This window comes from Bufo gargarizans, chromosome 9 (genome assembly GCF_014858855.1).
Source record: "Bufo gargarizans isolate SCDJY-AF-19 chromosome 9, ASM1485885v1, whole genome shotgun sequence".
NCBI lineage: Eukaryota > Metazoa > Chordata > Amphibia > Anura > Bufonidae > Bufo > Bufo gargarizans.
In genome coordinates, this window is record NC_058088.1 from 184,169,103 (window position 1) to 184,181,208 (window position 12,106).

Genomic DNA, 12,106 nt, shown 5'->3' on the forward strand with positions numbered 1-12,106 from the left:
TTTCCTATATTGTACAAATATATATTTTCCTTTTTTCCAAAAACAGTGCCACCTCTGTCCACAGGTTGTTTCCTGCTATTGCAACACCATTCACTTCAATGGAGCTTAGCTGCCATATCCGATACACCCCATGGACCACGTGTGGCACTGTTTTTTGGAAGAAAGCAGCTATATTTCTCTACCTTTAAACAACACTCATTTAAAGGGATTGTCCCAGATAATTAAAAATCTTGGATAAGCCCTCCAACAGCCTCAAATAAAAAATAAAATAAAATACTCACCTCTTTCTTGTACTGGTCCCATCCTCCTGCCACTATTTATTTACCAACTGCAGTGAGCACATGACTGCTGCAGCCAATCACTGTCCTCAGATGTAAAACAATAAGGATAATGATTGGCTGCAGCAGTCATGTGCAAGTATACTGGCAAGTCTCGGCTGCAGTTGGTAAATAAGCAGGACCAGGCGGTGGAGAACAGTGCTGGGGAAAGAGCCGAGTATGACATGATTTTATTTTTATTTTAGACTATTGGAGGGCTTGTCATAGATTTATCAGGGACACCCTCCTTGCTCGTAAGTTACCAGAAGGCAATTCACTGAGAGTGGAGGCCGCCAAATCAGTCACTGTAAATGCATATTAGTAAAGATAAGATGGTGCCCTAAAGGGGTCGACAGAAATAATATCAATCAGACTTGCTGCAGCAGCGATCACTGATCTCATGGCAGAGCCTGATCCTACAAAGTCATTTATTGGAAAATCCTGTTAAGGCTCAGTTCACATCTACAATGTGGCTCCAGTTATGAACGAAAACCACTGTGAGGTGCTGGATCTGTTACATGACAGACACCAGCCAGGCCTATGGACCTCATTCACGTATAATGAGGTCCATTGGGTTCCACTATGGACCACATGTTCTAGCAATAGGCACAGCAATAGAGGTGACCACCATGGATGCTCTAGCAACAGGCACTACAATAGAGGTGACCACCATGGATGCTCTAGCAACAGGCACTGCAATAGAGGTGACCACATGCTCTAGCAACAGGCACTACAATATAGGTGACCACCATAGATGCTCTAGCAACAGGCACTGCAATAGAGGTGACCACATGCTCTAGTAACAGGCACTGCAATAGAGGTGACCACCCTGGACCACATGCTCTAGCAACCACCACTACAATAGAGGTGACCACCCTGGACCACATGCTCTAGCAACAGGCACTGCAATAGAGGCGACCACCCTGGACCACATGCTCTAGCCACAGGCACTACAATACAGGGGACCACCATAGACCACATGCTCTAGCAACAGGCACTGCAATAGAGGTGACCACCCTGGACCACATGCTCTAGCAACCGGCACTACAATAGAGGTGACCACCATAGACCACATGCTCTAGCAACAGGCACTACAATAGAGGGGACCACCATAGACCACATGCTCTAGCAACAGGCACTACAATAGAGGGGACCACCATAGACCACATGCTCTAGCAACAGGCACTACAATAGAGGTGACCACCCTGGACCACATGCTCTAGCTATGGGCACAGCAGCAGAGGTGACCACCATGGACCACATGCTCTAGCTATGGGCACAGCAGCAGAGGTGACCACCCTGGACCACATGCTCTAGCAACAGGCACTACAATAGAGGTAACCACCATGGACCACATGATCTTTTGGAGACAAGGCATCTACATTAATGTACCTCCAGCACTTCCACACTCTGCATTTTACAGGTTCTCAATCATAATTATACAACAACTGCAGCCCCCGCTGATCCTTATGTAATACTTCTTCATCCATCATTGACTCTGCACCTTTGAGGATCCTTAGACAATGGCCGAGAACAAAGACCATTACAAACCTTGCTGTTCAGTAGTTTATAGCACTGCAATTCATTCAAGGCTAGAACCGCAATGAGAAATTGTGCTTAGAGGTATATGGTCGACGTCTTCTTACTGCGCTGTATACCACATAGCCGCCTCCAGTACGGGACCGCGTATATGACTCAGATTTACCACAAACCCATGAGTCACTCAGCATACAGTGGAAATGATGCCAGGTAGACGAGCGCACTACAATGCTCACTTCACTGCAAGCACTTGGCCAACTTTCCAAAAGTGCCATCTTCTGTGAGAATCTCAACAACCCAACCTCACAAGCTGTAATGTGCCAACATAACCCAGCTCACATAGTGCTTTATGTACTGCTCTATGGTGCACATGTGAGATGCCATATTCTCCTCTAGATCCAATTATCGTAGCAGAGAATACCTTCATAATGCAGCCTGTGATGGACCATGACACCATTGTATTTTTCATGGATGCCACATAAATCTATGGGGAAAACAAACCTCCATACGTCCCTGGAAATCAGAAGCATATGAAACGTACAGCATGGCCACGGAATTCGTACGACATGCACCCATAATACAGCCATGTACATGCAAGCCTAAGGGTCAATTCACACCACGTATACCTCCAAATGAATGCCACTTTAGAGGCACAGAGCTACATATATGTCACCCTACAGGTTCCCATGATATGTTTGTTTTGTTGCAAACTATGCCAAGTGCACTTTTCTACACTGCTGAAAAAAGCTATACTGACATACACCACACTGACGGAGTTCCAATAAGACAACGCAGCAATATGGAAGCCATTACAGCTCTTAAAGGGAGTGTGTCACCAAAAAACTCAGGCATAAGGCCTTGTAGGGCTAGCTCAGCTAAAAGTAAAGATACATTTTTACTCAGCAATCCGTCGCTACATTCTGGGGAAAAAATTACTATTAACCTGCATGCAAATGAGCAGTTAAGTGCATCGAGGGTGGGCCCAAGCCTTTCTGTGCACCCTTGCTCCTCCTTTCTCCTCTTTCTCCTTCTTAACTGACACAACCAGGCGAGGTGAAGCAGGAATCGTACCTTGTCAATCAAGGAGAAGGTCTGGCCGAAGAAACAGGAGGAGCAAGGGTGCACTTGGCTTGGGTCCGCCCTCAGTGCACTTTACTGCCCACCTGCATACTTTTTTCTCCAGAAGGAAGCAGCAGGTCGCTAAGTGAAAGGTATCATTCAGCAGAGGTAACCCTACAAGGCGTTGTACCTGGTATAACTGAATTTTCTGGCGATGGGTTCCCTTTAAAAGGGCCGCCATACACATTTCTATGCAGGAATACGGAATTGAGAGATGGCGCATATAACAATCGGAAGTCTGGGAAGTTGGGACGCGGTAATTAGCGATACCTGAATACATCTGGACAGATGAGAAAGTATTTGCTCCAGTATTCCATCATCGTCCTCTCACTGGTGTAAACTTTACTAAGACATCCGTCTACTGCTGGAAAGTGCTTGACCTTTTCTATGAATTGGACAGAACGTCTTAGGAAATATTGCGGAGCGCGGCGGTTGTTCTATGTGATGTTGTTTGTATGAAGGAGGCCAGAAATCCCAATTCAGACCATCGCTAGCTGCAACCGGAAAGACGACGCAGCTTTACACAAGTTTTCTTTGGAAAGAAACCCTCAGTCCATGTTCACTAGAGCGTCTCGGAAGTGAGGAAGCAACATGTACACAACAAAGCCGCAACGATGACAGAGGACCTGGGTGGAGTCCACCAGGGATCAGCAACTCCGGCACTCGCTACCATTCCCAATTACTTGCAACAACAGTATACAAGTGGGCATGTTGGGAGTTGTAGTATCACAGCAGCTGGAGTGCCGAAGGCTGATCGCTGCACTAGGCGGCCAGAATATGTTAAAAACTGATCCGTTAGAAACTGCAGCCTTGACCCCAGTGTGAACAGAGCCGGGGTATCTAGCAAATAAAACTGCAGCTACTTCGCAGCTCTTGATTAAAAATGATTTAGGGGGTCGTTTATGAAGCGACATACGCCAGTTTTCTGTCGCAGGTTGTGGCTCAAAGGTTATCTACAACTTTTGCCCGCTCACGCCTGGTCTAAGAAGGGGGTGAGGAGTGGGCCGCCATGCCCGTCTCATTTATCATTTTCTACGCCTGTTTTAGGTATACAAAATGTTCTAAATCTATGCCATCAGGGACGCTGGCGTAGATTTTGACTGGCGTTGAATGCGCCAAAGTTATGAAGAGTCCGGCACCTCTCCATAACTTCAGCGGATCCACCGCCAGTGCAGGGGTTAAAACACAGGTCTTAATAAATGATCCACTTAGTGCATACAGCTCCTAGGCAGACCTATGTGTCTCCATGGCCTACAAAGACCGCAGTCGCGCTCTATTTAGTCGGTCCCATATTTCTTACCAACCGACCTACTTGCACAGATTTGCTATGAGTTCCAAACCTATAAATCCGCTGATATTCTGCATCCAATGCAAGAGAAGAGAGTATTAGACATAATGTGCATATACCTGGGAAATAAAAACAGCGCAGAATAATGAACAGCAGGATGCCCGATATTCAGGGTGGGAAAGGCACAGATCAGCCTCACTGACTGACACGGGGGATAATCCTCATTGGGATCCTCCCCAGATTTCTAATGTGGAGTATGGGGCAAATTTTTTTTAATTTAAATGTATTATAGCTATTGAGTTATTCACCAAAATGTATCTGTATAGCGCCACCTGCTGTTTGCTCTTCAGAATTTCTTTGTCCTGCTGATGGAAGCACATGCTCTGTTCTATCCTTCAACAGCCACTAGCTGCAGCAGACAGGACACGCCCACTAAGAAGAGACACACCCCCTGAGCTGCCAGCTTGAAATAAATGTAGCAGAGCAATTAGAACAATGAATGGGGAGATCTCTGGATCCATGTGAGGTACAGGGCTTGTTCTAGCTTTGTTAGTACATGGCAACCTCTTTCTATGATGTCTGAGTTTCATTTTTTACATTAATCGTGAGATAATCCCTTTAAAATCAGATGCTGAATATTCTCTTACAATATCTTTACAGGCGCTGGAGCCGTTTTTCTATTCCAGAGCTCCAACTCCCCTGCATGGTCACTGCTAAATTTCTACCAACACTAGAGGGAGCTTCTGAGTGTGTCGCATACAGTTTACAAATTGCACTCAGTAACACAGCAATCTCCTGAGCTCCCTCTAGTGGTGGCAGAATTTTATCTTTTAACTCCACAGAAGATCCATTTTAGGCCTGTTTTGTGGTCTGCAAAATGCGGACACCTTCTAGGTGCAATCTGCAAATTACTATTCTTGTCTGCAATACGGACATGAATAGGATAGGTTTTATCATTTTTGGAATCGACACACAGATGCCATCCATGTTTTAGACCCATAGAAATGAATGGGTCCCTGTGCAATCTGAAAAAAAAAAAAAATATGCGGATCTGCCACATATACAAAATACGGTTGTGTGCATGAGGCCTTTAGGTGAACATTCATGCATTCCCTGCAGCACATGCTGCTGCTATATACGCCGCATATAATAACCACATATGTATTCCTGTGGTACAGTATAACGGATATACATTTAATATAATGGAAATATGCGATCACTTCTGGCTCTGCTTTCCTGTACATTCTATGTTCTCCTTACAGAAACGATTTTGGGCACAGAAACCTATAACTCACACCCAGCGATGGGTTATGTCACTAGCCGGGAGAGTATTAAAAGTCTTATAGATCTTAAGGTCATTAATCACCGCGTCACTGGTGGCTGCCGGCCAGAGGATATTAAGAGCCCTCTGTTGCTTTCGGGTATGAAGTCCCTGCAGAGACTTCTAGGCAATGGATGCTATAGTGCTAAGCTACGGCTGGCACTGCAATCGCCTAATTGCTGTAAATCTCCCTTCAGCCCAAGATCAAAAAACGTAAGCGTCAGCCGCCTGGTCCAAGAGTGACAGCATCTCTCTGCCACTGCCATATTGTGCTCCAAAACATCACCGCTACTCTAAGAACCTTTTCTATCACCTTGTGAATGGAGACTTGGAACCTTCCCACTAATGCCTAATCTATGTGCCGCGTCTCTCCTATACGGCCAAAGTGTGCTCAGCACTTTACCAAATTACCAAACTCTGACCAAAAAAAGGGATCCGGAGAGGGGAGCGGTATGGTTAAGCTGATATGACTAAATATCCTACCGTAAATTCTTTCCATATGGCAGTCTACTCCCAATCTTGTTTATGTCTTCCTTTCCCCATAAAAAAAAATAAAAAAATATCACTATGTAATTGTGATGGAGAACGTCCTCACGAAAAGCAGAAACCTACGTCTGGTTTCCATATGTAACCCCTTAAAGGGGTTCTCTAAGATGACGCCTGCTTGTTTGACCCGTTAGGGCATAGGGACAACAAAGAGGGGTGTCTCCCACCAGAATGATCGCCATGTAATACTCCATTCCCCCTGCAGGGTGCCGGAAGCGGGACTCAGGGCAATCAGCTGATCATCCCTGACCCGCATCCTGAAAGCAGCTGCCTCCTCTATTCAGCCAGGTCTATCCATGCAGGGCCCATAAGGGGGTCATCACTTAGATTTCCAAATATACTGCTGACCTGTACTTCAGTAATACAGATGAAGAACTACAAATTAACATTCCCCATTTTCTCCAATTAAAGGGGTTGTTTCACAAGGACATAGCCGGTCCTTAAGACCTATTACGGCCCTCTCCAGGACCACCCTTATCTATGTATGGCCATGCATTTGAAAGGTTCCCATGGCTGCAGTGTGAAGGGCTTCCTCTGTCGAGGGTTAGAGAAATCGGTTCAGGGGTGGTTTTCCATCTGTTGCTCATGAACCAGGAAGATCAGTATGAACAACAACCTAAAAACCGCTTTAGTAGTACTGTGAAAGGCCACGGAAAGATGACAATTTGATTTGGCGTATCCACTGGGGAACTGCAAGTACCATCATGCCCAGTAAGCCTCTCTCATATCTCTGCGCACAATGCACCTTGAGGGGACGCACACCGGAACACGTCACGCATTGATAATGATATTTTGTGATTGAAAATTGGAAAAATAGGGGGGGGGGGGAGCTCTGTCCCGGTTTTCTAGCACCATACCACACAATGTACATAGTGTAAAATGCTAATATAAAAGAAGCAAGGGTCTACAGTTTTCGGCACCGACTGTTCTCCTAATTTTAACCACACGAGGAACAGACGCACTTAACCAGCTATTTAACAAATGGGCCCCTTTCAAACTAAGGAGAAAAATAACTAGATCGGGTTTAACGAGGTTTCCTCCGCTTGCTCGTCTACCAACAGTTGGATGCAGTATGTTTTGCAATGAAGTTACACAGAAAACTCCAGGAGAGATTTGCTAGACGACCACAAGCCCACAGCGAGCTCGGAGTTATTCCTTTTCCCGTCCTATGTTTGAAATTTACAGTAAGTGGCTGGTCAAGGCTGGTGAATGGAAACCATTCCGCTGCCAGAGGGCTCGTAAACCAAAGCTGACGACACCCGCGCGGCCAAGAAACTCCACCAGACGTCAATGCGTTCACCATTTGTGCCTGCAGCAATACCTTACTGCAGCTGTGCACATTGGGTTGGGGGTCGGCATTTAACTGTGGGACCTCTTAACGAAGATGACAAAATAATCAATCAATTGCAGCAGAATAATTTACTATGACGAGGTTAGCAACCCTACAACCCGGGGCCAGATTGTAAAGATTTCATTGTAGCAAAGATTGTTCCAAAAATAAGAAGACGTTCCTTCTCTACTATTGGGATGAATGGCTGCTTTGTGCCGATGTTATTTCACGCAGAGCTCAGTAAAGTAGCACCACGCTGACACCAATAAATAAACGCAGTCGGGCGCTTTATTGCCGAATTCGATGAGAATTTCTCATACTGTACAGATCTCCCCACAGCGTGATCATTTATATACAATTTCCCTGGCCCTGGCTACTGTCTATGCCTGGCAATTTTACAAAAAATAAAAAATACTCTGACCAATTGTAGTACCCCTCCTGACCACTAGTTGCGCTGTTTCCCCATAAACAACCATGTGACATAACAGCTCAAATTCAGACAAAACTATGATTTTTGAACTGCAAAAACTCTAGAATGGAGAGCTTCCCCGAAATGGGAGACTGTGCATTATACTCAGCAGGAAGAGGTCTAGGACGCTAGTATTTTCAGAAAATAAGTGGTACCAGTCCTTTAACATTCACTTCCAAAAGAAAAGACCTATTCAGTGGGCAAGTAAAACTCTCTGAAGCCCTGAACGTACAATGTGTGGCTTCACGTCACCTCGATTTCTCTAGATTATGAATGGCTCCTTCCACCACCTAAAGCTGTGATGGTTAAGATTATAAAGTCTCTGTTCATGAGCACGTGGTGGCGACCTGTGGTTTCTCTAAATGGTGCGTTTGTCACACGCACACGACACGGCTTTCCATTAACTAAACCAACAGAACAGAGGGGGGCTGACACATTTTGCTATTTAAAAGCCACAAAATGAAGGAATTAATTGCAATAGCAAAACTATTAGTAAATATTACTAAGTGTGAAGAATGGGAACCACATGCTGGAGGGTCGGGTGGCTATCTCAGGAATCGGAAGCCAAAAGTAGTAGTGGGTTAAACTAGGTGTGGACTATAGGCTCAGTCCACACACAGATTTTACAGCAAAATCGCAATAAATCCTAGACGAAATCAACATGTCTAGCATGCAGATTTTGTTTTGAACCTCAGTTTTACAATATGCACTGACAGAACTGTATTGCACTGTAAATTGCTGCTGATTTTTCAATTTCTGACGTATATCTGGCGCAGATTGCAGAGCAAAGCTTAATAGTGCCGCAATCAGACTATTCCCCGCTCACGCCAGGTCTACAAAAAGGGGAACTGGCGTACATTTAGACAGGCAGTGGATACGCCCATTCGGCACATTCACCGCCAGCTAAAGGGGTATTAAGACCGGCATCTAATACGACCCCCAGTGTCCTCATATTCTAGATTTCATTCAAACTCAGTTCTATAATTCAGGATCATAGATGACTGGGTTTCCTTTATTTATTTTCTATAGGTTCGCAAAAAATATGGACATACGGATTTTATCCCGCAAATGACAGAACATGTCCCTATTCTCATCCAAGAATAGCCATTTATATTAAAGGGGTTGTCTCACGTGAGACCTTGGTGTCAGACAAGGGATCCACTCCTACCTCCGCCCCAAAAGTGAATACACGGCCGTCCTCCATTCATTTCTGAGGGACTGACGAAAATATCTTAGCTCTGGCTTGGCTATTTCTGGCAGTCCCATAGAAGTGAATAAAGCCGTGGCCGCATTCGCCATTCGTTTCTGTTGGACTTCCGAAAATAGCTGAGTGAGCGATATACCATCAGTATCCCAGATGATAAAAACCCCTTTAATGGGAGAAGGTATCTGTATTTTGCAGATCAGCAGTTTGTGCACTGCAAAACAGATATGATCGAGTGCATGTGGCCTAAATAGTAGAGGATAACCTTGAATGTAGCTTCGTTGATGAGGGGAGTCTTGTACTGGTTCCCTGCACTCAGTAGGGCATGGGACCACGCAGGGCTTGCTCTTTCTCCACGGTCTGCCTCGATGGCACGCCTGCCTTTATGGATGCTGGGACCAGCATGATTTCTTGCAGATATGGTGCATTCTTTGCATTTATTTTAATATCTATATTTTATTTCACAGGATTGAGAAGAAGATAATTCCCGGCGTTTGAAATTTTCACTTACAAACGAAGGACAATGACATCTCTGAACGTGGTCCCTCTGTTACTCCTTGTGGTTCTGGGGGTCACTTATGGTGGCAGCACTCAAGAATTTCAGAACAGTGAGGGCTCGGAGCCAGAATTTATCTATATGAACAGAGAGAGGCGGGCGGCAGACTCCTCGGATAAATGCAGCTACACCTTTATCGTCCCCCAGCAGAAAGTCACCGGGGCCATTTGCGTGAACTCCAAAGAGCAGGAGACGGCGTTCGAGAGCCGACTGCACAAACAAGAGATAGAACTTTTGAACACTGAACTTCTCAAGCAGAAGAGACAGATCGAAACCTTGCAACAGCTGGTGGAGGTGGACGGGGGCATTGTGAACGAGGTCAAACTCTTGCGGAAAGAGAGTCGGAACATGAACTCGAGGGTGACCCAGCTCTACATGCAGCTGCTGCATGAGATTATCAGGAAAAGGGACAACGCGCTGGAGCTCTCCCAGCTAGAGAACAAGGTTCTGAACCAAACCACAGAAATGCTACAACTCACTAATAAGTATAAGGATTTAGAGCACAAATACCAGCACTTGGCCTCTCTAGCGAGTAACCAGTCTATTGTCATTGCACAACTTGAAGAACAATGTCAAAAAATGCCGCAATCTCGGCCCATACCACAACCGCCCCAGCAGCCACACCGGGTGCACCCGCCTCCCAACTATAACCGCATTAACCAAATATCTACCAACGAGATACAGGGAGACCAAAACCTAAAGGTGCTTCCACCTCCTCTGCCTACAATGCCAGTTGTGACCAGCATACCAACCTCTACTGACAAACCTTCAGGTAAGTATAATGCTGCACAAGTATCGGTAACATATGAACTAATGTGATCTGCGTTCTTTCCCACTCATCCTGTCCATTTACTTATTTATTTGTGAGAAGTTCATGAATTTTCAGATTCCATCTACATATATATATATACACATGTGCCAAGAAGCCGTTCGGCAGCCACGTGGAATCTAGCTCCCGTTGGAGGATGTGGTTTACAGCCCTGACCACACCAAAACCATGGTGCAATAGAGGCTGATTCTGTGCGGCTGTCGGCGCCTTTTTGGTGTGGGATCCAAGCCAAATTCTGCTGTCACGAGGCGCCGTGTGAACATCCCCTTAAACACTGCTGCATGTGGCCTTAAAGGGGATGTTCCCTTTTAGACAGTGATGGCTTATTACTAGGATATGCCATCGATATCACATAGGAGCGGGTCTCAAAGGTGGGACCCGAACTTAACTCCAGAATAGGACCCCTGAGCTGAAGGAGAGCACACAGCGCACGTGCAAAGTGCTCTCCATTCATTGCTATGGAAGTCCTTAAAACAGCAGTTTTTAAAAGTCCCATAGCAGTGAATGGAGAAGAGCGGCCATCTTTCCATACAGCCATAGCGGTGAACGTGAGGCTGCTCTCCGTTCACTTCAGCAGTTCTGTAGATAGTAGCGGGACCTGCACCTGACATTTATGGGAGTACCCCTTTAAAGGGCATCTGTCAGCAGTTTTGTACTTATGACACTGGCTGACCTGTTACATGTGCGCTTGGCAGCTGAAGACAACACAGATGACTTCAGTGGCCAAGTGCACATGTAACAGGTCAGCCAGTGTCATAGGTACAAAACTGCTGACAGATGCCCTTTAAGTGGCGCTAGCACTGCTTCCGTCTTAGGAGTGCGGCTGGGCTGCAGATACATGTGTCATATACCGCTATTGGCCTGGCACAGACGGCTTACAGAAGGAAAGTACATAAGCGGCAAGCCATTTTCCAGCCCCGGTAAACGTCTGTAATACATGTCCGCAATAAACACGTATCACAGATGAAACCGCATCAGAGGATTTTCACATATTTTAGATTGCAGCTTAAAAAAGCTTGTAGACATGTCTGACAGACGGACACCCTGCAGAGTGTTTTCTTCACTTCTTCTAGATTCCACGCCGTATTTTGTGAATAATTTCCATTATCATTAAAAGCAAAACGTTGAGGAAAGCATCTGTCTGAGCTTATTGAGAAGACAGACATCGCTCGCAACAGGCTCCCTGGAAATTGAAATTAATTAGGACACATAATTAAAGTCTCAGAGAATTGCCAACCTCTGAACCAAGTCCAAGCACACTGGCACAAAGTGCGGCGTTTGGAAAAAGGATTAAACGAAGAGCAGGTTTTAATATGGAATATTGTAGTGGAGGGTGGGGGGTAATGACATGGAACATATGCCAAGTAAGCAAGTGCGCGCAACTGCTGTCACGCTCTTAAAGAGACAAGACGCTTATGAACACCGAGTACATGGAGCCGCCAGACAGGGACCCAAAAGTTATAATGTGCTAGTGTTATCATTTACGATTTCTGTGACCATACGGACTGTTCTCCGTTTTGGGTCCGCAAAAAAAAAAAAGGTATTGCACGCACGCACCTTCCGGATTGCGGAGCCATTCAAGTGAACA

At 45.6% G+C, this 12,106-nt stretch overlaps 2 protein-coding genes across 7 annotated transcripts in view; one reads left to right on the forward strand and one right to left on the reverse strand.

Annotated features, from left to right (window-relative positions):
- The window catches only part of RALGPS1 (Ral GEF with PH domain and SH3 binding motif 1), a 337,921-nt gene that overhangs the window by 155,976 nt on the left and 169,839 nt on the right, over positions 1-12,106 (reverse strand). The window lies entirely within an intron of this gene.
- ANGPTL2 (angiopoietin like 2) overlaps positions 1-12,106 on the forward strand; it is a 31,564-nt gene that overhangs the window by 3,718 nt on the left and 15,740 nt on the right. The window contains exon 2 of the mRNA XM_044268336.1: positions 9,601-10,461. Coding sequence (XP_044124271.1) covers positions 9,657-10,461 — 805 coding nt within the window. The 5' untranslated portion in view covers positions 9,601-9,656. The remainder of the gene's footprint in view (positions 1-9,600; positions 10,462-12,106) is intronic.